This window comes from Rutilus rutilus (assembly GCF_951802725.1).
Source record: "Rutilus rutilus genome assembly, chromosome: 23".
Taxonomy (NCBI): Eukaryota; Metazoa; Chordata; class Actinopteri; order Cypriniformes; family Leuciscidae; genus Rutilus; species Rutilus rutilus.
Window position 1 is genome coordinate 30,730,594 of NC_140233.1, and position 23,048 is coordinate 30,753,641.

Here is a 23,048-nt window from a genome sequence, read left to right on the forward strand (position 1 = left end):
TAGTTCACCCAAAAATGAAAATTAGCCCATGATTTACTAACCCTCAAGCCATCTCAGGTGTGTTTGACATTCTTCTTTCAGACAAATAAAATCGGAGTTATATAAAAAAATGTCCTGGCTCTTCCAAGCTTTATAATGTCAGTGAATGGCCATATATTTTTTGGAGTCCACCAAAGAGCATCTATCCATGATAAAAGAGCATCTATCCTTCATTAAAGTGCATCTGTCCATCATAAAAGTGCATCTATCCATCATAAAAGTCCATCTGTCCATCATTAAAGTGCATCTGTCCATCATTAAAGTGCATCTATCCATCATTAAAGTGCATCTATCCATCATTAAAGTGCATCTAAGTGCATCTATCCATCATTAAAGTGCATCTATCCATCATTAAAGTGCATCTATCCATCATAAAATTGCATCTCTCCATGATAAAAGTGCATCTATCCATCATAAAAGTCCATCTGTCCATCATTAAAGTGCATCTGTCCATCATAAAAGTGCATCTATCCATCATAAATTAAAGTGCATCTATCCATCATTAAAGTGCATTTATCCATCATTAAAGTGCATCTATCCATCATAAAAGTGCATCTATCCATCATTAAAGTGCATCTATCCATCATAAAAGTGCATCTATCCATCATTAAAGTGCATCTATCCATCATTAAAGTGCATGTATCCATCATTAAAGTGCATCTATCCATGATAAAAGTGCATCTATCCATCATTAAAGTGCATCTATCCATCATTAAAGTGCATCTGTCCATGATAAAAGTGTATCTATCCATCATTAAAGTGCATCTATCCATGATAAAAGTGCATCTGTCCATGATAAAAGTGCATCTGTCCATCATAAAAGTGCATCTGTCCATCATAAAAGTGCATCTATCCATCATTAAAGTGCATCTATCCATCATAAAAGTGCATCTATCCATCATTAAAGTGCATATCCATCATTAAAGTGCATCTATACATCATAAAAGTGCATATCCATCATTAAAGTGCATCTATCCATCATTAAAGTGCATCTATCCATCATTAAAGTGCTCCACAGGCTCCGGGGGGTTAATAAAGGCTTTCTGAAGTGAAACGATGCACTCATGTAAGAAAAATATATAACATGTACAAATAAATAACTAGCTTCCAGCAGACGTCTGTACGCATCGATTTACGGTGAAAGAGACGCATGACGTAATGACGAACGCGGAAGCCCAGAGGAAAGAGCAAAACAAAACACCAGTCACAAATCAGAAGTCTAAAACGAGAAGTTTTAAAGAGAAATGTGGGAGGAGGCCATCTGCCGGAAGTTAGTTATTATGTAACAATCCGCCTAATCGGATGAGTTACATGAGCTAAAAATGGGGTCAGATTAAACTGTGAGAGTTTGGGAAGTGTTTTAAAAGATGAGACAACAACAGAAATAAAGTGAATAAATGAAGTGTATTTACAATTTCTATAAGGAACTTAAAACAACACAATACAACATAGAAGCCTTAGGCTGTTAAAAGCATAGAGTCCATTGGTTCCATACCATAAAACAGTCCTTAAGAGTCTCTACATGCTGTAGGTCCCAATGTGTAAGTGTCCACCGGTGTTTATTAGTGATGTTACATTCGACACTGAAGCTTCAAAGCATGTATTGAGTACGCAGCGCAATCTCTCATGAAGTTCCGTGCCGGAGCGCGTATTGTTTTCAGAGAAATACATGATCAATGAAAAACAAAACCTCACTTTCTTTCCAGTCATGTGAATGTTTCACTTTTCGTGTCGGAATGTTTGAACCTAGACCTAGTTTTAGTCCATTTACTTAATTTTTTTTGTTTTAATTTTATAAATAAGCCTACAGCCTATGTTACATGATCATATATTCTGACACATAAATAGCATAGAAACCATAAAATAATTAGACCAACATTTACTTGCATCAGGCAGCTCGGGATAAGACAACGGCGCTGCATACTCAGCTGCTCATAAACATGGCTGCTATAAATTTTACCTGCCACAAGATGGCGCTGTTTTCGACACTCTTGATGCTTCGAATATTTTCCCGAAACATTCAGGGGAAAGCCTCAGTGCTTCATGAGGCTTCATCTGCCCATCCCTAGTGTTTACACAACCCAACTGTAGTGATAATCCAATGAAAAGTGATGTGGTTTGCTGGAATGGAAATCCCTTAAAAGAAACTCCTCGATCCAGCTTTGGTCGTCTTGACAGAAACCTCTTTTGTTTGCCATGCTGCTTCCTTTATGCTGGCTATTTCCTGTTCCATGTTATGTGATCAGTCACATGACAGGCAGACCCAGTGTAGCAAATTAGCTCAAAATAAATATTAATAATAATTAATTATGAATATTTGGATCAGTTAATATAATTAATTTAATGTAGTAAAATTAATATTACAATCAATCAACCTGTTCGTTCTGTGAACACTCAGTGTTTATTGTTTTATTAATTCTAAGAAATGTTCATTTCCAGGGGAGGGAAATGTCTTTCTTACTGTATAGTACTACTAAGAGCCTGTAGTCAAAATCTAAATCGTAAAATAAACTTTTTTGCAAGGAGAACCAGAACCAGAATCAGAACCAAATACGTATTGTGCACAAGTTTTATTAACTAAATCACAAACATAACTAATCTAAACACACAATATACAATCACACATACTTGGTTAAAATGGTAAGTGACAGTATGAAACTGGAAGCAGGAAATGGAACTATGGAAAAGATCTATTTTACTACGAAAAAAAACCATCAGCTTATCATTTTCAGAGCACCTCATTAAATGTATACTTGCATGGCCTTTGCAGTGAAAGCATTTTGTGAAGTTCCTGAAGAAGGATTTTGATGGTTCCATGAGTTTCAACCAATTTCTTCTGCGTTGAATGAAGAAATGGTGATGAACTTGCATGGTTGGTGTCACGACCGGCTCAAAGCCGTGGCAAATGAAATGGAGGACATAGTGATTGGATTGCAGAAATAAACATTTATTAACATAAATAGAAGAATATATAAAACAAGAAAACATGGTCATCTGTAATGTCTGTCAGGTGCATGTAAGCATATCAACCACAGAAAACAAAATACTAAACCAAATAACAAAAGCAAATTTAACCTAAGAACAAACCAGAGCCCAACTCAAAGTAACCTGGAGAAAGGCTGCTGCTTCAACACTAGCAAGCCTAAACTTTTATAGAGAAATGAACAGGTGGACATTCCCTTGATAAGTCGCTGGTTGTGGGTCAAGGCTTGTGGCCTGGGGTCTGGGGCCTGGGGTCTGGGGTTTGGTGCCTGAGGTCTGGTGCCTGGGGTCTGGGGCCTTGGGTCTGGGGTTTGGGGCCTGGGGTCTGGGGTCTGGGGTCTGTGTCCTTTGGTCTGGGGTTTGGGGTCTGTGCCCTTTGGTCTGGGGCCTGGGGTCTGTGGCCTGGGGTCTGGGGCTTGGGGCTTGGGGCTTGGGGCTTGGGGCTTGGGGCTTTTGGCCTGGGGTCTGGGGTTTGGGGTCTGTGCCCTTTGGTCTGGGGTTTGGTGCCTGAGGTCTGGTGCCTGGGGTCTGGGGCCTTGGGTCTGGGGTTTGGGGCCTTGGGCCTGGGGTCTGGGGTCTGTGTCCTTTGGTCTGGGGTTTGGGGTCTGTGCCCTTTGGTCTGGGGTTTGGGGTTTGGGGCCTGGGGTCTGGGGCTTGGGGCTTTTGGCCTGGGGTCTGGGGTTTGGGGTCTGTGCCCTTTGGTCTGGGGTTTGGGGCCTGGGGTCTGTGGCTTGGGGTCTGGGGCTTGGGGCTTTTGGCCTGGGGTCTGGGGTCTGTGGTCTGGGGTCTGGGGTTCGGAGTCTGGGGCCTGGGGTCTGTGTCCTTTGGTCTGGGGTTTGGGGTCTGTGCCCTTTGGTCTGGGGTTTGGGGCCTGGGGTCTGTGGCCTGGGGTCTGGGGCTTGGGGCTTTTGGCCTGGGGTTTGGGGTCTGTGCCCTTTGGTCTGGGGTTTGGGGCCTGGGGTCTGTGGCTTGGGGTCTGGGGCTTGGGGCTTTTGGCCTGGGGTCTGTGGCCTGTGGCCTGGGGTCTGTAGCCTAGGGTCTGGGGCTTGTGGCATGGGGTCTGGGGCTTGTGGCCTGGGGTCTGGGGTTTGGGGCCTGGGGTCTGTGGCCTGGGGTCTGGGGCCTGGGGTCGGGGTAGGTAGCCTGGGGCCTGAGGTCTGGGGTCTGGGGTCTGTGGTCTGTAGCCTGGGGCCTGGGGTCTGAGACAATATCCACATGGACAATATCAATCTGCCTCTTACTAAAGACTTCACCTCCTGCTTAGAGAGTTTTGGATGACAGCAACATATCACTTTTCTCAAACACTCCAAAGGACATACTCTGCACTCAATCTGCTGCTCTGGTGTCACCCCTTCTGACTTTACAGCTGTTGAACTCCCCATAACTGACCATTTTCTCCTCTCATTTACAGTGAAACTTACTCTCTCCATCTCTAAAATACCATGCCTTATTTCATTTCGGAATATAAAGAATATCAATGCCTGCCACTCTCACTTCAAGTATCCACTCATTTATCTCCTTCCCCTGGGCTATATCTTCAGCAAATTTAACATTCAATTCCACTATTATGCTGATGACACCCAGCTCTACCTATCGTCCACTCTCCCGCCCACCTCCCTCACTGACTGCATCTCGAAAATAAAAACCTGGTTTACCCAAAATTTCCTCAAATGAAACAGTAATAAAACTTCTCCTCATTGGCACTAAATCCACTTTATCCAAAACCGACAGTTTTTCTCTCACTATTGATAACTCCTCCGTTTTACCCTATCCCCAGGTTAAGAGTCTGGTGTCATCCTTGACAGCTCATTATCTTTTCAATCCCACATCAATAACATTACCTAGTCTGCCTAACTTCCATCTACAAAACATTAATCATCTCTGCCCCTCCCTTACCCCCCACACTGCCACCGTCCTTGTCCCTGTGTCGTCACTTCCCGTTTGGACTACTGCAACACTCTCCTTTTTGGCCTCCCTCACAAATCCCTTCATAAACTTCAACTGGTCCAGAATTCAGCTGCCTGCATCATAACTCAAACCCCCTCCATCCACCATATCACTCCTGCTCTCCAACAGCTCCACTGGCTCCCGGTCCAGTTCTGTAAACAATTCAAAGTCCTCCTGTTAACATTCAAGGCCATCCACAACCTCGCCCCACAATATTTGTCTGATCTCCTCCAGGGTCCCACTTCCTCCCACTCCCTCAGATCCTCATCCTCAATACACCCATCTGTCCCCCCCGCCTGTCTCACCACCATGAGATATACACCTCCAATATATTCGATCCGTTTCAGTCTGGCTTTAGATCTAAGCATAGTACTGAATCGGCCTTGTTAAGAGTGGTAAACGACTTCTTGTTATTTGTGGATTCTGGAAATTGTGCAGTTCTGATATTGTTGGATTTAAGTGCAGCTTTTGACACAGTGGATCACTGCATTCTTTTGAACAGTTTAAAAACTGAGGCTGGTATCTGTGATTCAGCCATAGAGTGGTTTGAGTCCTATTTCTCTGAGAGGAGCTTCTCTGTGGAGATGGGTCAGTTTCATACATCGCCTGCTTCTGTTACGGATGGAGTACCGCAAGGCTCCATTTTGGGCCCGATTTTATTTTCGCTCTTTGTTACATTTTTGAATCTCACAAGGTTCCGTATCACATTTATGCCAATGATACCCAGTTGTACATGTCAATAAAACCTGGGTCTAAGTCCCTGTCTGATTTATTAGCCTGTGTAAATGACATTAAGAGTTGGATGGGTGAAAATTTTCTTCAGTTAAATGAAAACAAGACTGAAGTTATTTTATTTGGCTCCACTCATTCGGTAGCCTGTCTTCTACTTTAGGAACTCTGCAAGCGAATATCCGCACTCATGTAAAGAACCTGGGTGTTGTTGTCGATTCTGAGTTAAAATTCGACAAGCAAATAAACTCTGTTGTCAGAGCCAGTTTTTTCCAACTTAGGGGTTTACAGAAATTGAAATCTTTTCTATCTTTTGGTGAACTAGAGACAGTCATTCATGCTTTCATTTCAACTAGGCTTGATTATTGCAACGCTCTGTATGCCGGTATAAACCAGTTTTCACTATTGCGTTTGCAACTGGTTCAAAATGCTCGCTTCTTAATGTGCTTCTTAAAACGTGAGCACATTACCCATTTTTTATCACATTTACATTGGCTACCGGTCAAATACAGAATTGAGTACAAGGTTTTAACTTTTGTTTTTAAAGCCTTGCATGGTCTGGCTCCAGTTTATATCTCAGACCTTATTTGTCCATACTCTCCCCGAAGATCTCTTAGATCATCCTCTGACAAATTATTAACCATTCCACATTCTCGTTTGAAATCTAAAGGTGACAGAGCCTTTTCCGTATTTGGTCCTAAGCTGTGGAATTCGTTACCTCAATTTGCTAGGTTATCTTCTTCCTTGTATGCATTTAAGTCATCCCTGAAAACGTATATTTTTTCTCAGGCCTTTTAATAATTGTGTATATGTAGTATTAGTATTTTTGTATGACTCTTTTTTTTTTAATGTGTTTTTGTGAAGCACCTTGGTCAGCAGTAATGTTGTTTTAAGGTGCTATATAAATAAAAGTGACCTTGACCTTGACCATGACCATGACCATGGGGAGCAGAGCATTTAGTCGCTGCTCTCCATCCCTGGAACTCATTACCACCCCAACTTTGAAACATTGATTCATTCTTCCATTTCAAATTGCAAACTCAAAACACATCTGTTTAAAACTATCTATCTCACTTGATGTCAATTGCTCTGCCTCTTTCTGTTGTTTTTAATGTTGTTCTATCCTTTATTTTTTGCTGCTTTTAAATGTCTTATGTATGGTGTCCTTGAGTGCACAGAAAGGTGCCTTTAAATAAAATGTATTATAAGAAAACTTAACTTTTTTTGACCTGGCCCCGTTCTGAGATAGGCTACTTGCGCGTGCCCAAGCTCGTATTGATGTGCGCTATGGGGTACATGTTCAGCAAAATAGGTGTCGTGTGCCCATTATGTTCACTCGACAAAGAGAGTGATGAGGGGAAAGCGGGGAAAAGTCACAAAATCAATAGCCATCTGGCTCAATCGAAGACGCGCATGCTGCATCTCTGATGTTTCCTGATATAGGTGAACGTTAGATAAAACTTACACCAACCCCCTTTCCCCCGGGTACATTAATAAGAGTAATAAAGTCACCACTATAATGGTTTCATCGCCCGCTTTTGCGACTTACAAAATTAAGCGCTAGATGTTTTGCGTGTTAACACTATCCCATCCACGTGTCTAACATCCAAACGGTGCGAGAGTCGTCGCGTTTGCTGGGATAAAGCGTGTATGTGGGTGCTAGTGAATTCTGGCGGGAGGGGAAGGATTGGCACATTGGGGTGAAATGACACATGGCGACAGTTATGGTGAGGTGTTAGCCAGTGGCAGAAGGCGCGTCCATAAATGTGAATTGGTGCCCCTTCCAAGGTGTGAAGTGCGACACGCTGTGCCCGACGGAGACCGGTTCCCAGGCTCCCTGCACGTGCATGATGCTCGGAGGTGTCATTTAATTCACATGTCATTTGTTCACACCTTTGGGAAAAATCTGTTATGCAACTGGCAACTTCGTTTCATTGGTCTGGGAAAACTTGTGCCACATTTGTACAAACTTTCCGAGAACCGAGTTCAGAACACGTAGGCCTACCATTAAAAAATAGGCTATAACCTACTTGAACTGAGTGATTAGTATGACTTTCGGTTCATATCGCACTACTGTACATAATCAGTGTAGGATAGGCCTACTCTTTGTAGCCTACTTATGAACTCAAATTCGCGAACGAATAACTCTTGTAAGCTGATTATTTTTAGTCAATCACAAATTCAGTGCGATTCGCTATTATCGGTTCTTTTAAGTGAGTCAGCGTGAAAAGTGTAGGTAGTTGTTCGAATCACAGGCGAATGGCTTTAATGAGTCGTTTCATTTAAATGAATCAGGTTCTCAAACGAATGACTCCCACGAGCCGGTTCAATTAAAATGAATCAAAAACACTAGTCGCGGTTACTGAATTAATTTATCTTACTAAATAGCTTCTTTCGTTATGTTCGACTCTAAATTATTCATTTAAAGCTCGTCAGACTTTGCAGTTACGTCATATGACAACGTGTATTTAAAGTTTATAAGTTTGTTCACCTGTTTGTAGGCCTAAATACAATGATGTCCCCTCATTTTTTTGTTTTAATGTTTTACTCAGTTTACTCTGCAGAGGCCAGACAGACGATTCGTGCAATTCAGTGGTTACTATAAAGGCATAATTGGCACGTGTGCGCCTGTCAAACGCAAAGGTGTGACATTGACAAAAGTTTAACACCTCGCATTCTGTCTCCCAATTGACTCAAATTGTGTGCGTTGTGAAGCGTGCTGCTGGGGCATCGGTCGGTCAGAGAGGTTGTCCACATTATGTGGGTCACTGGGTGTTATTTTAACCCTTAAACAGGCAAGAGTAGAAAATAATAAGCAACAAATAATTTCATGTCATTTTTTTTTATATCATCTGGACTTACGTAAATCATATCCAAAATAATTTTTGAAAAATGTTATGTATTTTGGATTTTATGAGTTGTGACTCCCAGATCACATTGCCTGTTTAGGGTATAAAAAAGGACCAAATCTATAACTGTAACTGCCATTCCATGTTTAAAACAATTATATCCTATACTTCAACTCATATAATGTTGACATTATATAGGCTATCATTGGTAAGCTTACAAACTCAAGATTCAGCCTGTGAAAACCGTTTTGAAATCGGACCTTGCGTTACCATAAAAATGGTAAAATAATAATAATAATAATAATAATTTTTAAAGGTAAGGTAAAATGGTAAAAAATGTTGGATTTAGGTCAGGCTGACTAATTGATCACAGATAACTTGAAGCAAATCATTTGACCAGCATACTCAAGACAGACAGGCTGTATCAGTTTAACCTGTAAATTTTATAATTTGTAAAAAAAAAAAAAAAACCTCAGAATACAAAGATTGTTACAAAAAAGAATACAAAGTTAATCCCTTTTTTATACCCAAAAGTGGCAATGTGACTCAGGTGTAACATATTTCAAAATGTGCTAAATAACAACATGAACAACATTTTTATACATTTTCTTTTTCAGCACAGAACAGGCCGCCCCAGCCTTCCTTGCAAGTGCACTGAAATGGCTGCTTGCAGGTGCCATGCAGGCACCCCGGGTATCGCTTGCACTCGTCGCAGAGGGGGCCGTCCCACCCGAGGCGCCACTTGCACTCACCCGGGGCCTCACAATAACCGTGCTCCTCGCTACAGCCAGACGAGCAGATGGCTGTTTAAAAGGGAGAGGGAGAAAAAGGGGGACATTAGAATGACTGGCATCATAAAACAACCCCCCTTCTAGAGGCTCAGGCACATCAAGTATTTGTTAAGTACTAAACTAAGCAGCTGGGGGACACACAAATGCCGCCTTTTTCACGGAAGGCAGCGCATATTAGGTTTCAACGCGTGTCCTTGTTAAATTATGCTCTTTGCTTCTATTGTTACAGTGAACAAAAGATAACTTAGAAGTTTTTTTGTGGAAACCGTTGAACTTGCCCGCGATTTTTTCCTTTCTTTTTTTCCTTCATGATCTCTACTGTGCACATAATAATGCACAACATTCGAAAAAACACTTACGGTCTGTTTTTGAATACACTTACGTTCATCGCAATATTTGCCTTTCCATCCCGTCAGGCAAATTCTGTTTCCAGCGGCGTCACAGTTGAAGTGGCCGAACGCATCATTGCGTGGGCGGCAGAAATCCGAGCATTCCTCGCCGTGGTAGAATTCATCGCACACGACGCGATAAGAAAAGCGCAATTGGCTTTGCTCACCGAGATGCACTTCCTGGGACCAGTCCTCGCCGATAGCGAGTCGCCGTTTGGTGGCCAAACGGCTGATCATGTTGTTGATATTCTCTGAAATGCATGTAAGATGGGTGTTAAATACAGAAGTAGGCGTAACAAATAAAAGTTTGTCAACTACTGAAAAAAAAAAAAAACAGAAGAAAAAAGAAAAGAAAAACAGGTGAGGGCGCATACCTGTTGACTGGTCAGAAGACTCTGCGTTCCAGGATTAGATTATCAGCGAGACAATCCCCTGTAATGACAGAAAGCTCAGTTTGTTAAATATGTAAGCATGCATACATAGACCTACATAAGAAGTGATAGTGAATCGTATAAGGCTGATTTTGAGCTACTCACCGGCCACTTGAAATGAAAAGGCACGCGAATATGCGCACTGCTGGAGATGGAGTCCGCGCTGAATATGTCTGTCATTCCAGTGCCGTAAGTGCACGGCGGCTCGGGTAGTATGATGTCTTGTGAATGCTTCAGGCAAACACGGAAAAAGATCTGGCAGTCGCTGGACCGTTTACATACACTAGCTTGTGCTTGTGAAAGAGTGCACTTTCAACTCAAACACACCGGATGATTCAGCCTATAAAAAAAAAAAAAAAACAGGACTAAGATTAGCAATGTGAAAACACTGGTCAAAAGAATCGGTTTACATTCAAATACATGTGACATAGCCTACTCACCTGGTGCGCTAATATCAAAATAAAGAAACACGTTAATAAAACACAAGCCATTTTGGATCTTCTTGTCTGCTACTGAACGATAGCAGACTGTAAGAGTAGTCCGATATGAATGTTTGTATCCACGATTTAAAGAAAAAAAAAAGTAGTTGTACAAAATATCAAATGCAATAAGCTAAATTAAGCTACTAATCTATTTTAAAAAAATCTTAATGTCGTCTGTGTTGGAGCTTAAAAAGCTAAGAGAAACAGATTTCTTGCTCCAGGAGACTTTGGACCCGTCAGTTACCTTTCGTGGAGTGTGGAGTGTGCGTGGGGTTTAAATAGAGCCAAATAGAAGGCGTGGCTTATGCAAAGAAAAACTCATAAAATGTGCATCATGACGCTTTACGTTCATTTCATAGTAAAAGAGATATAGGGCATATTACAGAACAATATAAACTGCAAATAACACAGGCGTTTGGAAACTTTAAAAAAGTAGGCTAATGTTGAAAGCAAATTAAATATTAACTATTAACTAAATATTTAGGCTACACTGCACTGGTTTCTAAATGATTTCAAACGCCAAATCAATTTTGTTTTTAAATGCTCCACACTATGTGTTCCCAAAATTTAGGCTAGGCCTATAGGAATATCCTAAATTCTAAACCCCTTTTTAAAAAATATTTTTATAAACAATTGTCTGGAGTGTTATTAAACCTGTGCCTTTTGCCATAGTTTTAAGGGTGTGAGAAAAAAAATTGAATCAATGGCTAATAATGTCTTTAACCAACTATACGCACGCACATTTTATTGTTTTTCGATGCCGCGTGCCACGCAATTCTCCAAAAGTTTGTTTTCGTCTTAAGAATTAATGTTCGTCACCGATCGCGGAAGGGGGAGGTTGGGGGTGATCTGCTCATCCCATTTTATTCAGCCCTAAAATCTGTAATTGTTCTGACGCGTGTGAGTCGTTAAACCGGCAAGCGCTTTATTGTGCCCTGGAAAGATCCGGAGGGCTCTTTTGTTATCTTGGGTTTGGAATCAAGGAACTTTGCGGCCGTACCTTGAGTCCAGCAGGCGTAATGATATGACGCAGCGCCTGATAATAGTCCCCAGCTCGGTAGCCTATTATCAGGCGGCAGGCGCTGCGTCATATCATTACGCCTGCTGGACTCAAGGTACGGCCGCAAAGTTCCTTGATTATTACGCCAGAATGAGAGTATAGTTCCTAGCCATATAGGCTTAGAAAATCGCAACTTTTCATTTTCCGTCGATCTTAGTACACGGTTTAACTACAGAAGAGTCAAGTTTTAAATAGGAAAAATATTGAAACTCGTTGGTCATTTTGAAAGAAATGCTACTGGACTCATCAGAATCAATGATCTATGCTAAGCTATGCTGAAAGTGGTACCGCCAGACCCGGAGTTCGGCTGAATGGATTCTAAAACGGTAAAACTGTTTAACTCTGGGGGAGTTGTAAAATGAGCATATTTCCCAAAAAAGTGGAGTATCCCTTTAAATGCAAATGAGCTGCTGCTCCTGGAGCAGGGGGTGGAGCTACAACACTATTTTTTTGCTCACCCTCAAAAAGTGACAATTTTAACATGCTATATAAAATTATTACATGGCTTGGCTGAATTCCAATGTAGAATGCGGTCTGTTATTTCTTTATAACAGACCGCTGCGGAGTATAACAGACCGTTGCCATGAAAAACAGCGCGTTGCTATGGACGCGGAACGGACTATTTTCTTTGGCGGAAGCAATACAATCGTTTTTAAATCAATAAACTCCTTTTTAAATCAATAATTCGTGTCAAATTATTTATTTATTTTGTAGGTAGCCATGTAATAAGCGGGATAATGTATAGAGAGGCGGTCGTTATAGCGAATAACAAGCCCTTCAGGCTGTCAAGACCCCTCCGCTTCGCGTCGGGGTCTCGTTCAGCCTGTCGGGCTTGTTATTCGCTATAACAACCGCCTCTCTATACATTATCCCTTACATATATGTGGGGTATTTTGATCTAAAACTTCACATACACACTCTGGGGACATCAGAGATTTATTTAACATCTTGTGAAAAGGGCATTATACCACCCCTTAAAAGCTTATTTGTTAAATGTCTGATTGTCTCAGTCGTTACACCAGTATGGTTTAAAATAATACACACATTAAAACAGATAAGAGGAATAAAATGGACTAAAATGACTAAGACAACATGTAAACTTATTAAAACCCTATTAAAAATGTATATAAAAAAATATACATTTAATCATCATAATATAGAGAGTGGTTAAAACATGTGTCATATGTGACAGTGTCACAATTTTAGTCGATACAGATTTAAATATGGATATTTTTCTTACATGAACCCATCGCTACACTTCAGAAGGCCTTTATTAACCCGCCAGAGCCTGTGGAGCACTTTTATCATGGATAGATGCACTTTTATCATGGATAGATGCACTTTTATCATGGATAGATGCACTTTTATGATGAATAGATGCACTTTTATGATGAATAGATGCACTTTTATGATGGATAGATGCACTTTTATGATGAATAGATGCACTTTTATGATGGATAGATGCACTTTTATGATGAATAGATGCACTTTTATGATGGATAGATGCACTTTTATGATGAATAGATGCACTTTTATGATGGATAGATGCACTTTTATGATGGATAGATGCACTTTTATGATGAATAGATGCACTTTTATGATGGATAGATGCACTTTTATGATGGATAGATGCACTTTTATGATGGATAGATGCACTTTTATCATGGATAGATGCACTTTTATGATGAATAGATGCACTTTTATGATGATAGATGCACTTTTATGATGGATAGATGCACTTTTATCATGGATAGATGCACTTTTATCATGGATAGATGCACTTTTATCATGGACAGATGCACTTTTAAGATGGATAGATGCACTTTTAAGATGGATAGATGCACTTTTATCATGGACAGATGCACTTTTATCATGGATAGATGCACTTTTATCATGGATAGATGCACTTTTATGATGGACAGATGCACTTTTATGATGGACAGATGCACTTTTAAGATGGATAGATGCACTTTTAAGATGGATAGATGCACTTTTATCATGGATAGATGCACTTTTATCATGGATAGATGCACTTTTATGATGAATAGATGCACTTTTATGATGGATAGATGCACTTTTATGATGGATAGATGCACTTTTATCATGGATAGATGCACTTTTATCATGGATAGATGCACTTTTATGATGAATAGCTGCACTTTTATGATGGACAGATGCACTTTTATGATGGACAGATGCACTTTTATCATGGACAGATGCACTTTTATGATGGACAGATGCACTTTTAAGATGGATAGATGCACTTTTAAGATGGACAGATGCACTTTTATCATGGATAGATGCACTTTTATCATGGACAGATACACTTTTATGATGGATAGATGCACTTTTATGATGGATAGATGTACTTTTATGATGGACAGATGCACTTTTAAGATGGATAGATGCACTTTTATGATGGACAGATGCACTTTTAAGATGGATAGATGCACTTTTATCATGGACAGATACACTTTTATGATGGATAGATGCACTTTTATGATGGATAGATGCACTTTTATCATGGACAGATACACTTTTATGATGGATAGATGCACTTTATGATGGACAGATGCACTTTTAAGATGGATAGATGCACTTTTATGATGGACAGATGCACTTTTATGATGGACAGATGCACTTTTAAGATGGACAGATGCACTTTTATCATGGACAGATGCACTTTTAAGATGGATAGATGCACTTTTATCATGGACAGATACACTTTTATGATGGATGGATAGATGCACTTTTATGATGGATAGATGCACTTTTATCATGGATAGATGCACTTTTATGATGATAGATGCACTTTTATCATGGATAGATGCACTTTTATGATGGATAGATGCACTTTTATGATGGATAGATGCACTTTTATAATGGATAGATGCACTTTTATCATGGACAGATACACTTTTATGATGGATAGATGCACTTTATGATGGACAGATGCACTTTTAAGATGGATAGATGCACTTTTATGATGGACAGATGCACTTTTATGATGGACAGATGCACTTTTAAGATGGACAGATGCACTTTTATCATGGACAGATGCACTTTTAAGATGGATAGATGCACTTTTATCATGGACAGATACACTTTTATGATGGATGGATAGATGCACTTTTATGATGGATAGATGCACTTTTATCATGGATAGATGCACTTTTATGATGGACAGATGCACTTTTATGATGGATGGATAGATGCACTTTTAAGATGGATAGATGCACTTTTATGATGGATAGATGCACTTTTATGATGGACAGATGCACTTTTAAGATGGACAGATGCACTTTTATGATGGACAGATGCACTTTTATGATGGATGGATAGATGCACTTTTAAGATGGACAGATGCACTTTTATGATGGACAGATGCACTTTTATGATGGATGGATAGATGCACTTTTAAGATGGATAGATGCACTTTTATGATGGACAGATACACTTTTATGATGGATGGATAGATGCACTTTTAAGATGGATAGATGCACTTTTATGATGGACAGATGCACTTTTATGATGGACAGATGCACTTTTAAGATGGACAGATGCACTTTTATCATGGACAGATGCACTTTTAAGATGGATAGATGCACTTTTATCATGGACAGATACACTTTTATGATGGATGGATAGATGCACTTTTATGATGGATAGATGCACTTTTATCATGGATAGATGCACTTTTATGATGATAGATGCACTTTTATCATGGATAGATGCACTTTTATGATGGATAGATGCACTTTTATGATGGATAGATGCACTTTTATAATGGATAGATGCACTTTTATCATGGACAGATACACTTTTATGATGGATAGATGCACTTTATGATGGACAGATGCACTTTTAAGATGGATAGATGCACTTTTATGATGGACAGATGCACTTTTATGATGGACAGATGCACTTTTAAGATGGACAGATGCACTTTTATCATGGACAGATGCACTTTTAAGATGGATAGATGCACTTTTATCATGGACAGATACACTTTTATGATGGATGGATAGATGCACTTTTATGATGGATAGATGCACTTTTATCATGGATAGATGCACTTTTATGATGATAGATGCACTTTTATCATGGATAGATGCACTTTTATGATGGATAGATGCACTTTTATGATGGATAGATGCACTTTTATCATGGACAGATACACTTTTATGATGGATGGATAGATGCACTTTTATGATGGATAGATGCACTTTTATCATGGATAGATGCACTTTTATGATGATAGATGCACTTTTATCATGGATAGATGCACTTTTATGATGGATAGATGCACTTTTATGATGGATAGATGCACTTTTATAATGGATAGATGCACTTTTATGATGGAGAGATGCACTTTTATGATGGATAGATGCACTTTTATAATGGATAGATGCACTTTTATAATGGATAGATGCACTTTTATGATGGATAGATGCACTTTTATAATGGATAGATGCACTTTTATGATGGATAGATGTACCTTTATCATGGATAGATGCACTTTTATCATGGATAGATGCACTTTTATAATGGATAGATGCACTTTTATGATGGATAGATGCACTTTTATGATGGATAGATCACTTATGATGGATATATGCACTTTTATGATGGACAAATGCACTTTTATCATGGACAGATACACTTTTATGATGGATAGATGCACCTTTATGATGGATAGATGCACTTTCATCATGGATAGATGCACTTTAACATTGATAGATTTATCATTGATAGATGCACTTTTATCATGGACAGATGCACTTTTATGATGGACAGATGCACTTTTATGATCAATAGATGCACTTTTAAGTCAAGTCAAGTCAAGTCAAGTCAAGTATATTTGTATAGCGCTTTTCACAATACAGATTGTATCAAAGCAGCTTCACAGTATTAAATTAAAATAATACAACAAGGTTTGTTTCTATAGTGGAATTTATTGATTGATAAAATTAAATGAAATATCCCCAAAATACCCAAAATAACTGAGTAAGCCAAAGGCAACAGTGGCAAGGAACCGAAAAACTCCATCAGGTGACCTAATGGAGAAAAAAAAATTTTTTTTTGATGGATAGATAATAATAATAATAATAATAATTCATTTGAAATTTTTCTGGGACCTCAAAGCGCTTTACATAGAAGGGGGGGATCTCCTCAACCACCACCAATGTGCAGCATTCACCTGATGATGCGACGGCAGCCATATTGCGCCAGAACGCTCACCACACACCAGCTTACTGGTGGAGAGGAGACAGTGATGAAGCCAATCAGTATATGGGGATGATTAGGAGGCCATGATGATGGACAGAAGCCACTGGGCAAATTTGGCCAGGATGCCGGGGTTACACCCCTACTCTTTTCCCGAAGGACATCCTGGGATTTTTAATGACCACAGAGAGTCAGGACCTCGGTTTAACGTCTCATCCGAAGGACGGTGATCTTTGACAATATAGTGTCCCCGTCACTACGCTGGGGCATTAGGACCCACACAGACCACAGGGTGAGCGCCCCCTGCTGGCCTCACTAACACCTCTTCCAGAAGCAACCTGGTTTTCCCAGGAGGTCTCCCATCCAAGTACTAACCAGGCTCAGGCCTGCTTAGATGCACTTTTATCATGGATAGATCACTTTTATGATGAATAGATGCACTTTTATGATGGATAGATGCACTTTTATGGAAAACAGAAACAGCCATTCACTGCCATTATAAAGCTTGGAAGAGCCAGGACATTTTTTAATATAACTCCTTTGTCTGAAAGAAAAATTTCATATACACCTAGGATGACTTCAGGGTGAGTAAATCATGGGCTAATTTTAATTTTGGGTTAAACTATCCCTTTAAAATTAATATTTTAATGTAACTGTAATATGTATGTAGAAAGATAAATTTCATAATTTTGACATTTCTTAGTGGCCCTAATATTAGTTTTTTTCAAAGCTATAAAATGCTACGATTGCACTTTCTGTTTGAATGTAAGTGTAGAGTGTGTGTTGATGACCTTTGACCCCTGACCCCTGCCAGGCTGCGCTGAGGAGGCTTGCGTCTGAGTGTCCGGACAGCATCGGGGTCTCGGACCATCAGCAGCTGATCAAGCCCAGACTGGTGGACTCGTTCCTGCTGTGTTCCAACATGGAGGAAAGCTTCGTCTGAATCTCAACAACCCAAGACTTTATCTCAGAGTATTTATTTGTTACCGAAAGAACCAGCTTGGCTGAGCTGTACGTCTATATTCAACCTCCAGCCGTCTGGAAGAACATTAACATCAATCACGCATGACTGACATTTACTGACTGATGGAAAAAGCATTATTACAAGGATTTAGAAAAACTTACAGTATCAACTAAATTTAAACTCATATTCAGCTGCCGTTGTGCTTGAAGAATCAGACAGACATTCAGATGTATCATGTGTATATTTCCTATTCAGATTTATGTAAAATGATGTTTGATACCACAGCCTATATAGTGCTGAAATAAAGCAAAACTCTATTGTGTCTGTGCTGAATGTTACTTTCCCTGTTGACCTGAAGTTATGTCGACGGACATGCCGAATGACAGTGTAAATCCACTCTCTGACAGTAGGTGGCGCTATTGGAGCAGCAGAAATAGAGCTGTTTCCCTGGTGACCGCTGTAAACAAACCAGCGCTGCGCTCACAAACAAGCGGCAACCTCCCCGTCTCTCTCTTGAAACCAACACGGAAGTGAGTTAAACTGCAATTCATTGACTGGCCGCTCGAGGCTGGTGTCAGAAGTGAGTCAAATCTGTATCTCCTCCATGTTAAAAAGGATAACTATAATGTATGGCGGAATAGCACTTTTCGGAGTAGTTCGACTCGGCGCAGTAAAAAGTCACACCTGACAGAAGTGAGAGGAAGAGGATCAGGCGTGACTTTTTACTGCGCCGAGTCGAAGTTAAGTGTCATTAAGTGTCACCGCGCACCAGAGCGATTGAGTGCACACAGTGAGAAGAGAGAGGGATGTATCAACTCGTCATAGTTAAGGGAATAACATAGTTTAATATGAAAAAACGGTGGAGTATCCCTTTAAGAGAAAGTGTTTAAAAAAAAAGAAAAGGGTCTGAAAACCTTCAAGTAGAATATTAAACTGCCCTAAAAAAAAATTCACATACATTGTGAACAGACATAATGTAACACCATTACATCAAGGTCCGCATCTCTACACTGTTAATAAAGTCCGTGGTGTTACCATGAAAGACAGCTACACCACATAAAAATTAGCACAAATCTAGACTCTCCTAAAATGGAGGCTGCCATCATGATGGTTTAAATGTCAAGGGACATTCAATGACTATCCGATCACAGAAAACGCATGAAGTGGCCAGGTGTAAACAGGCCCTAAGATAAACAGACATAGATCTGTAGATCTGCAGGATCATAACACAGTTAAGTTCTCTGGCAAAATAAGTAGATTTTATAAGGAGAGGATCTCAAATTATTTGCTTATAAAAAACTGGATCATCAAAATTTGGCATAATATTCACTGACCAGAATCACAGGATTTTTTAATACGGTGTTAACAATACCTTCCACTTTTATATGCTATTAGAAGAAAACTGAAACCTTTTGTTAATAATTATCACACCCCTCTGGCTTTAGAATTTAAATTAGAGAAAAACATCTCCTCCACAAGTGCACTTAAGCTTCAGATGATCTTGGTTTCTCAAATGTGTCTCCTGTAAGAAAGCAATGCCAGTATGTACCCTTTTCAAATGTGAAAATATCTTTGACTTTTTGATGGGGTTTCCCATGCCTCTAATGTTGCAATTTGCAACCCCTATAATAGAACTGGCTGGGTTTGGCAAATTACCATGAGAATTAGCCATTTACTTTGCTAAACTGAAACACCATTTAAAAAAAAAAAAAAAAAAAAAAAGATTAGAAAGTGATGCGAACCCATGTGCATTCTCCAACTGGTGCCAACCCATACAATTACTGCTCTTAAATAGAGATTAACAAAGAGAGAATAGAGACATGCAGAATATAAAACTGAATTGCAGGAAAGAACATAGTAGAACAAATATTACAGCAGATAACCCGCTTTAACTATAGTCCTTCATTAGTAGTAGTAACAACACTAGTAACATTAGTAATAGTAACTTCAGTAACTAATAATATTGCCCTTATACAATAAGTAAGAAAACTAACCAAGTATGACTTATAATTAGACAGTAAACATGTTCAAAATATCGTTTGCATTTGAGACAGTGGCAAACTCAAAAGAGAGAGAGAGAGAAAAAACAGTCACATTCGCAGTAGCCCATAGTCCAGTGTCTCGTGTATAATGCCAAGGGTTAACTTACCCAACTCACTTCTATGTGTAAACTTTCACGAATCACTTGATACACTCTGATTAGACTGTAAAGAATTGACATAGGCCTTAGCCAGATCCAGTGAGTTGAACTGCCTTTCGACCCCATTGCAAGTAACACTCAGACTAGCTGGATGAAGAAAACCCAAGTTCACCGCATGGATTGAGCACAGTTGATGAACATCATTGAAGGCAGACCAGGCACAAGCAGTTTTTGCTGTAAAATCCGGGAAGTTGGATAGGCTCATGTCACAGACTTTGAGCTGCCTCTTCTCACATGCTCACTTTAAGACATCAACACAGTCGGAATGATAATGCAATCTTGCCACAATAACTCACAGACGCTCCCCCGGTCTTGGCTTAGTGCAGTGTTTATGGCGTTTCTTTAGTCTCAAAACTCGCGCACATAAAATCTAGGCACGTGCACAGGATACGAGGGCAAAGAACAGCATCCGCGCGCAAAATGCCATCCTCGCGCGGGCGCGTTTCTTCTGCACCGCGAGCGCTCAGAAAGTATCCGGGCGCGTGTCTGCACCGCGAGCACTCAGAAAGTGTCCGGGCGCGTGTCTGCACCGCGAGCACTCAGAAAGTGTCCGGGCGCGTGTCTGCACCGCGAGCACTCAGAAAGTATCCGGGCGCGTGTCTGCACCGCGAGCACAAATACTAGGCTTGTTTGAGATGCGCCTTGCCTCGCCTGAAATGTATGCGAGAGTAGGCGCTGCAGTGAAAAAAGCGCAGGCAAGTCGGACAGTTCGCTCTTCTCGCAGTGGATCTGACACCTGTGAGATCAAAGATGGATATCGCGGGATTCACGGGATTCTCGCTCGTGCACAGTGTTGCTAATAAACTGGATGGAATTTAAGCTCTGTTGCTTTTATATGAAAATAAATATAATGAACAAGACACCCAAAGTAGCCTACTTATTTAATTCCATTCCAAATACATGTTTATCAATCTTTTTTTATTTAATACAGACATATGTGTTTATTATTATTTATTTTTTAAAATAAAAATTACATTGCATAACCCAAAGAGATCGCACTGTCAGATAGTTTGGGAATGTTCACACATAACCATAAAACATGATATCAGAGTTTTAAAATCAAACATTTTAAAAGAGAACGATACATTACGGTTGTTTAAACCAATGAACATTAAGCTGTGTCGTCAGCAAGTCGTTTCCCATCATGCTTTTGATCAGCGCAGTCGGTGGAGAGCAACTGCGCGCGACTGCAGAATCCGACACGTGCGCCTTGCGGTCGCGAGAGTTTTTTGACCTACGTCAGCATGACATCAGAACAAGGCGGACCGCACTCGGACACATTTCTAACCGGCATGCATCTCGCGCTGATCACCGGTGATCGATTCTGCGCAGATTTTGCTCATCTCAAACAAGCCTACTGTCTCGCGAGCACGGGGCTGTGACGCACTCGCTCGACCCTCTCTACGCGCTCGCTTATCAAGATGACTTTGGAAGTATTTTGTTCTCCATTTGAGTGAGATGTTTTTATGTGGCTAATTGAGCAAAGTGCTTCCATATATTTTATTATTAGTAGTATTAGTTCAAGGATAAAATAAAAATATCGGATTGATATCGGTATCAGCAAATAGCCAAAGCTGAAGTGAAAAAGTGGTATGGGGACATCCCTAATCAAATCCATCAATTCTACTAATTCTCTATTAAGATAATTGTGTATTGGTGGCATCATGTAGGCTATGTATGTGTGTATTGTAGTTAGTTTAAAAATGTATGTTAAATAAACCTCAAAACCAGTGAATCTTAATTACACAATGTGATTTTTAATTAATGTATATTTTTGAACACTTTGTATCTTTGTATAAGATTACAGTGAATAGTGTAAGGTTGACAATGAATTGAACACAAACGTCATTGTTTTTTTTAGGAATGTTTTATTTGAAACAGAGACATTACATGGTATTCTTCCATATCTAAACAGTGAGATTACATGGTATTCTTCCATATCTAAACAGTGAGATTACATGGTATTCTTCCATATCTAAACAGTGAGATTACATGGTATTCTTCCATATCTAAACAGTGAGATTACTAGATTAAAGGTAACAAACTTTGATAAACACATTGTTTGTCCCCTTTGTTCTGTCCCCTACCTGGTGTCCCATAACCATGTAGATAAAGCCCAACTGCTGCCAGAGGAAGTCAGTGATGACACTGCATCCAAGGTTCGGGTTTTGCGTTCTGCATCGGATGGCCCAAGCCGCCCAAAAAGAGCTTCCCGTCTCCTACCAGTTAGATGCCTGCCTCATGTGCAGAAAGAACCAATACATAACACACTAAAAACACAAGACACAAAAAGCTGATCCTACCATACTAACTTGCCGTATACTACATTTAAAACGACAAATAGCTTAACATTACCCATGTGTGTAGCATTCGGTACTTTAAAGTTTGAAGTATTTCAATTTCAACAATTTAAGCAATTGCTTACATTAGTTGTACAAATACTGATAGTGGTAGCTATTTTGACGGCGAACATATGCCAAGACCCATGCATTCAGACTTTTAGTTAGTTTTGGCCTGATTTCGTTCGAAATTACATCATATAACTTTGTTCTTTGATTTGGTTTGAAGTATATTGGGGCCTTAACTTTTCAGGCTTTCGGTTTCTAGTTTGTGTAAACTTGCCTCGGGTGCACACTTCACAAGTTGTAGGTTTGTTTGTTGAACCTTCAATTTTCATACCATCAACAACACCTTCTAATCTCTGCACATCATCAAAATTACTGTGTCCCAGTATCTCATGCCATGTTTTTAAATCATAACATCCATTCACTTGGTCATCACATCCATCAGGTACTGTATGCAAATAATATAATCTATCATGTAAACGAATGGGAAATTTTGTACCGTCTTTGTGCACCAGAATGTCTTCACCTTTCCTGAACGTCACGCTTGCTCCATTGGAAGCCGCTGCTTGCACCGAAAATATGTCCTGTGGGTATGAGGGAATGTACAGCGCTCG

The 23,048-nt window shown here is 39.9% G+C and overlaps 1 protein-coding gene and 1 pseudogene across 5 annotated transcripts in view; one reads left to right on the plus strand and one right to left on the minus strand.

Moving 5' to 3' along the window:
* insc (INSC spindle orientation adaptor protein) overlaps positions 1-18,213 on the plus strand; it is a 134,615-nt gene extending 116,402 nt beyond the window's left edge. For all 4 annotated transcript variants that reach the window (XM_084397389.1, XM_084397391.1, XM_084397390.1 and 1 more), the window contains exon 13: positions 17,740-18,213. In XM_084397389.1, the coding sequence (XP_084253515.1) occupies positions 17,740-17,868 (129 nt within the window). In that variant the 3' untranslated portion in view covers positions 17,869-18,213. The remainder of the gene's footprint in view (positions 1-17,739) is intronic.
* LOC311282512 (delta-like protein C) lies at positions 8,649-10,713 on the minus strand (annotated as a pseudogene). The gene is made up of 5 exons (XR_014630349.1): positions 10,598-10,713; positions 10,263-10,497; positions 10,101-10,158; positions 9,720-9,977; positions 8,649-9,349 (listed from the first exon to the last, which is right to left on the minus strand). The product of XR_014630349.1 is annotated as a delta-like protein C (transcript).
* Positions 18,214-23,048: the final 4,835 nt, after the last annotated feature.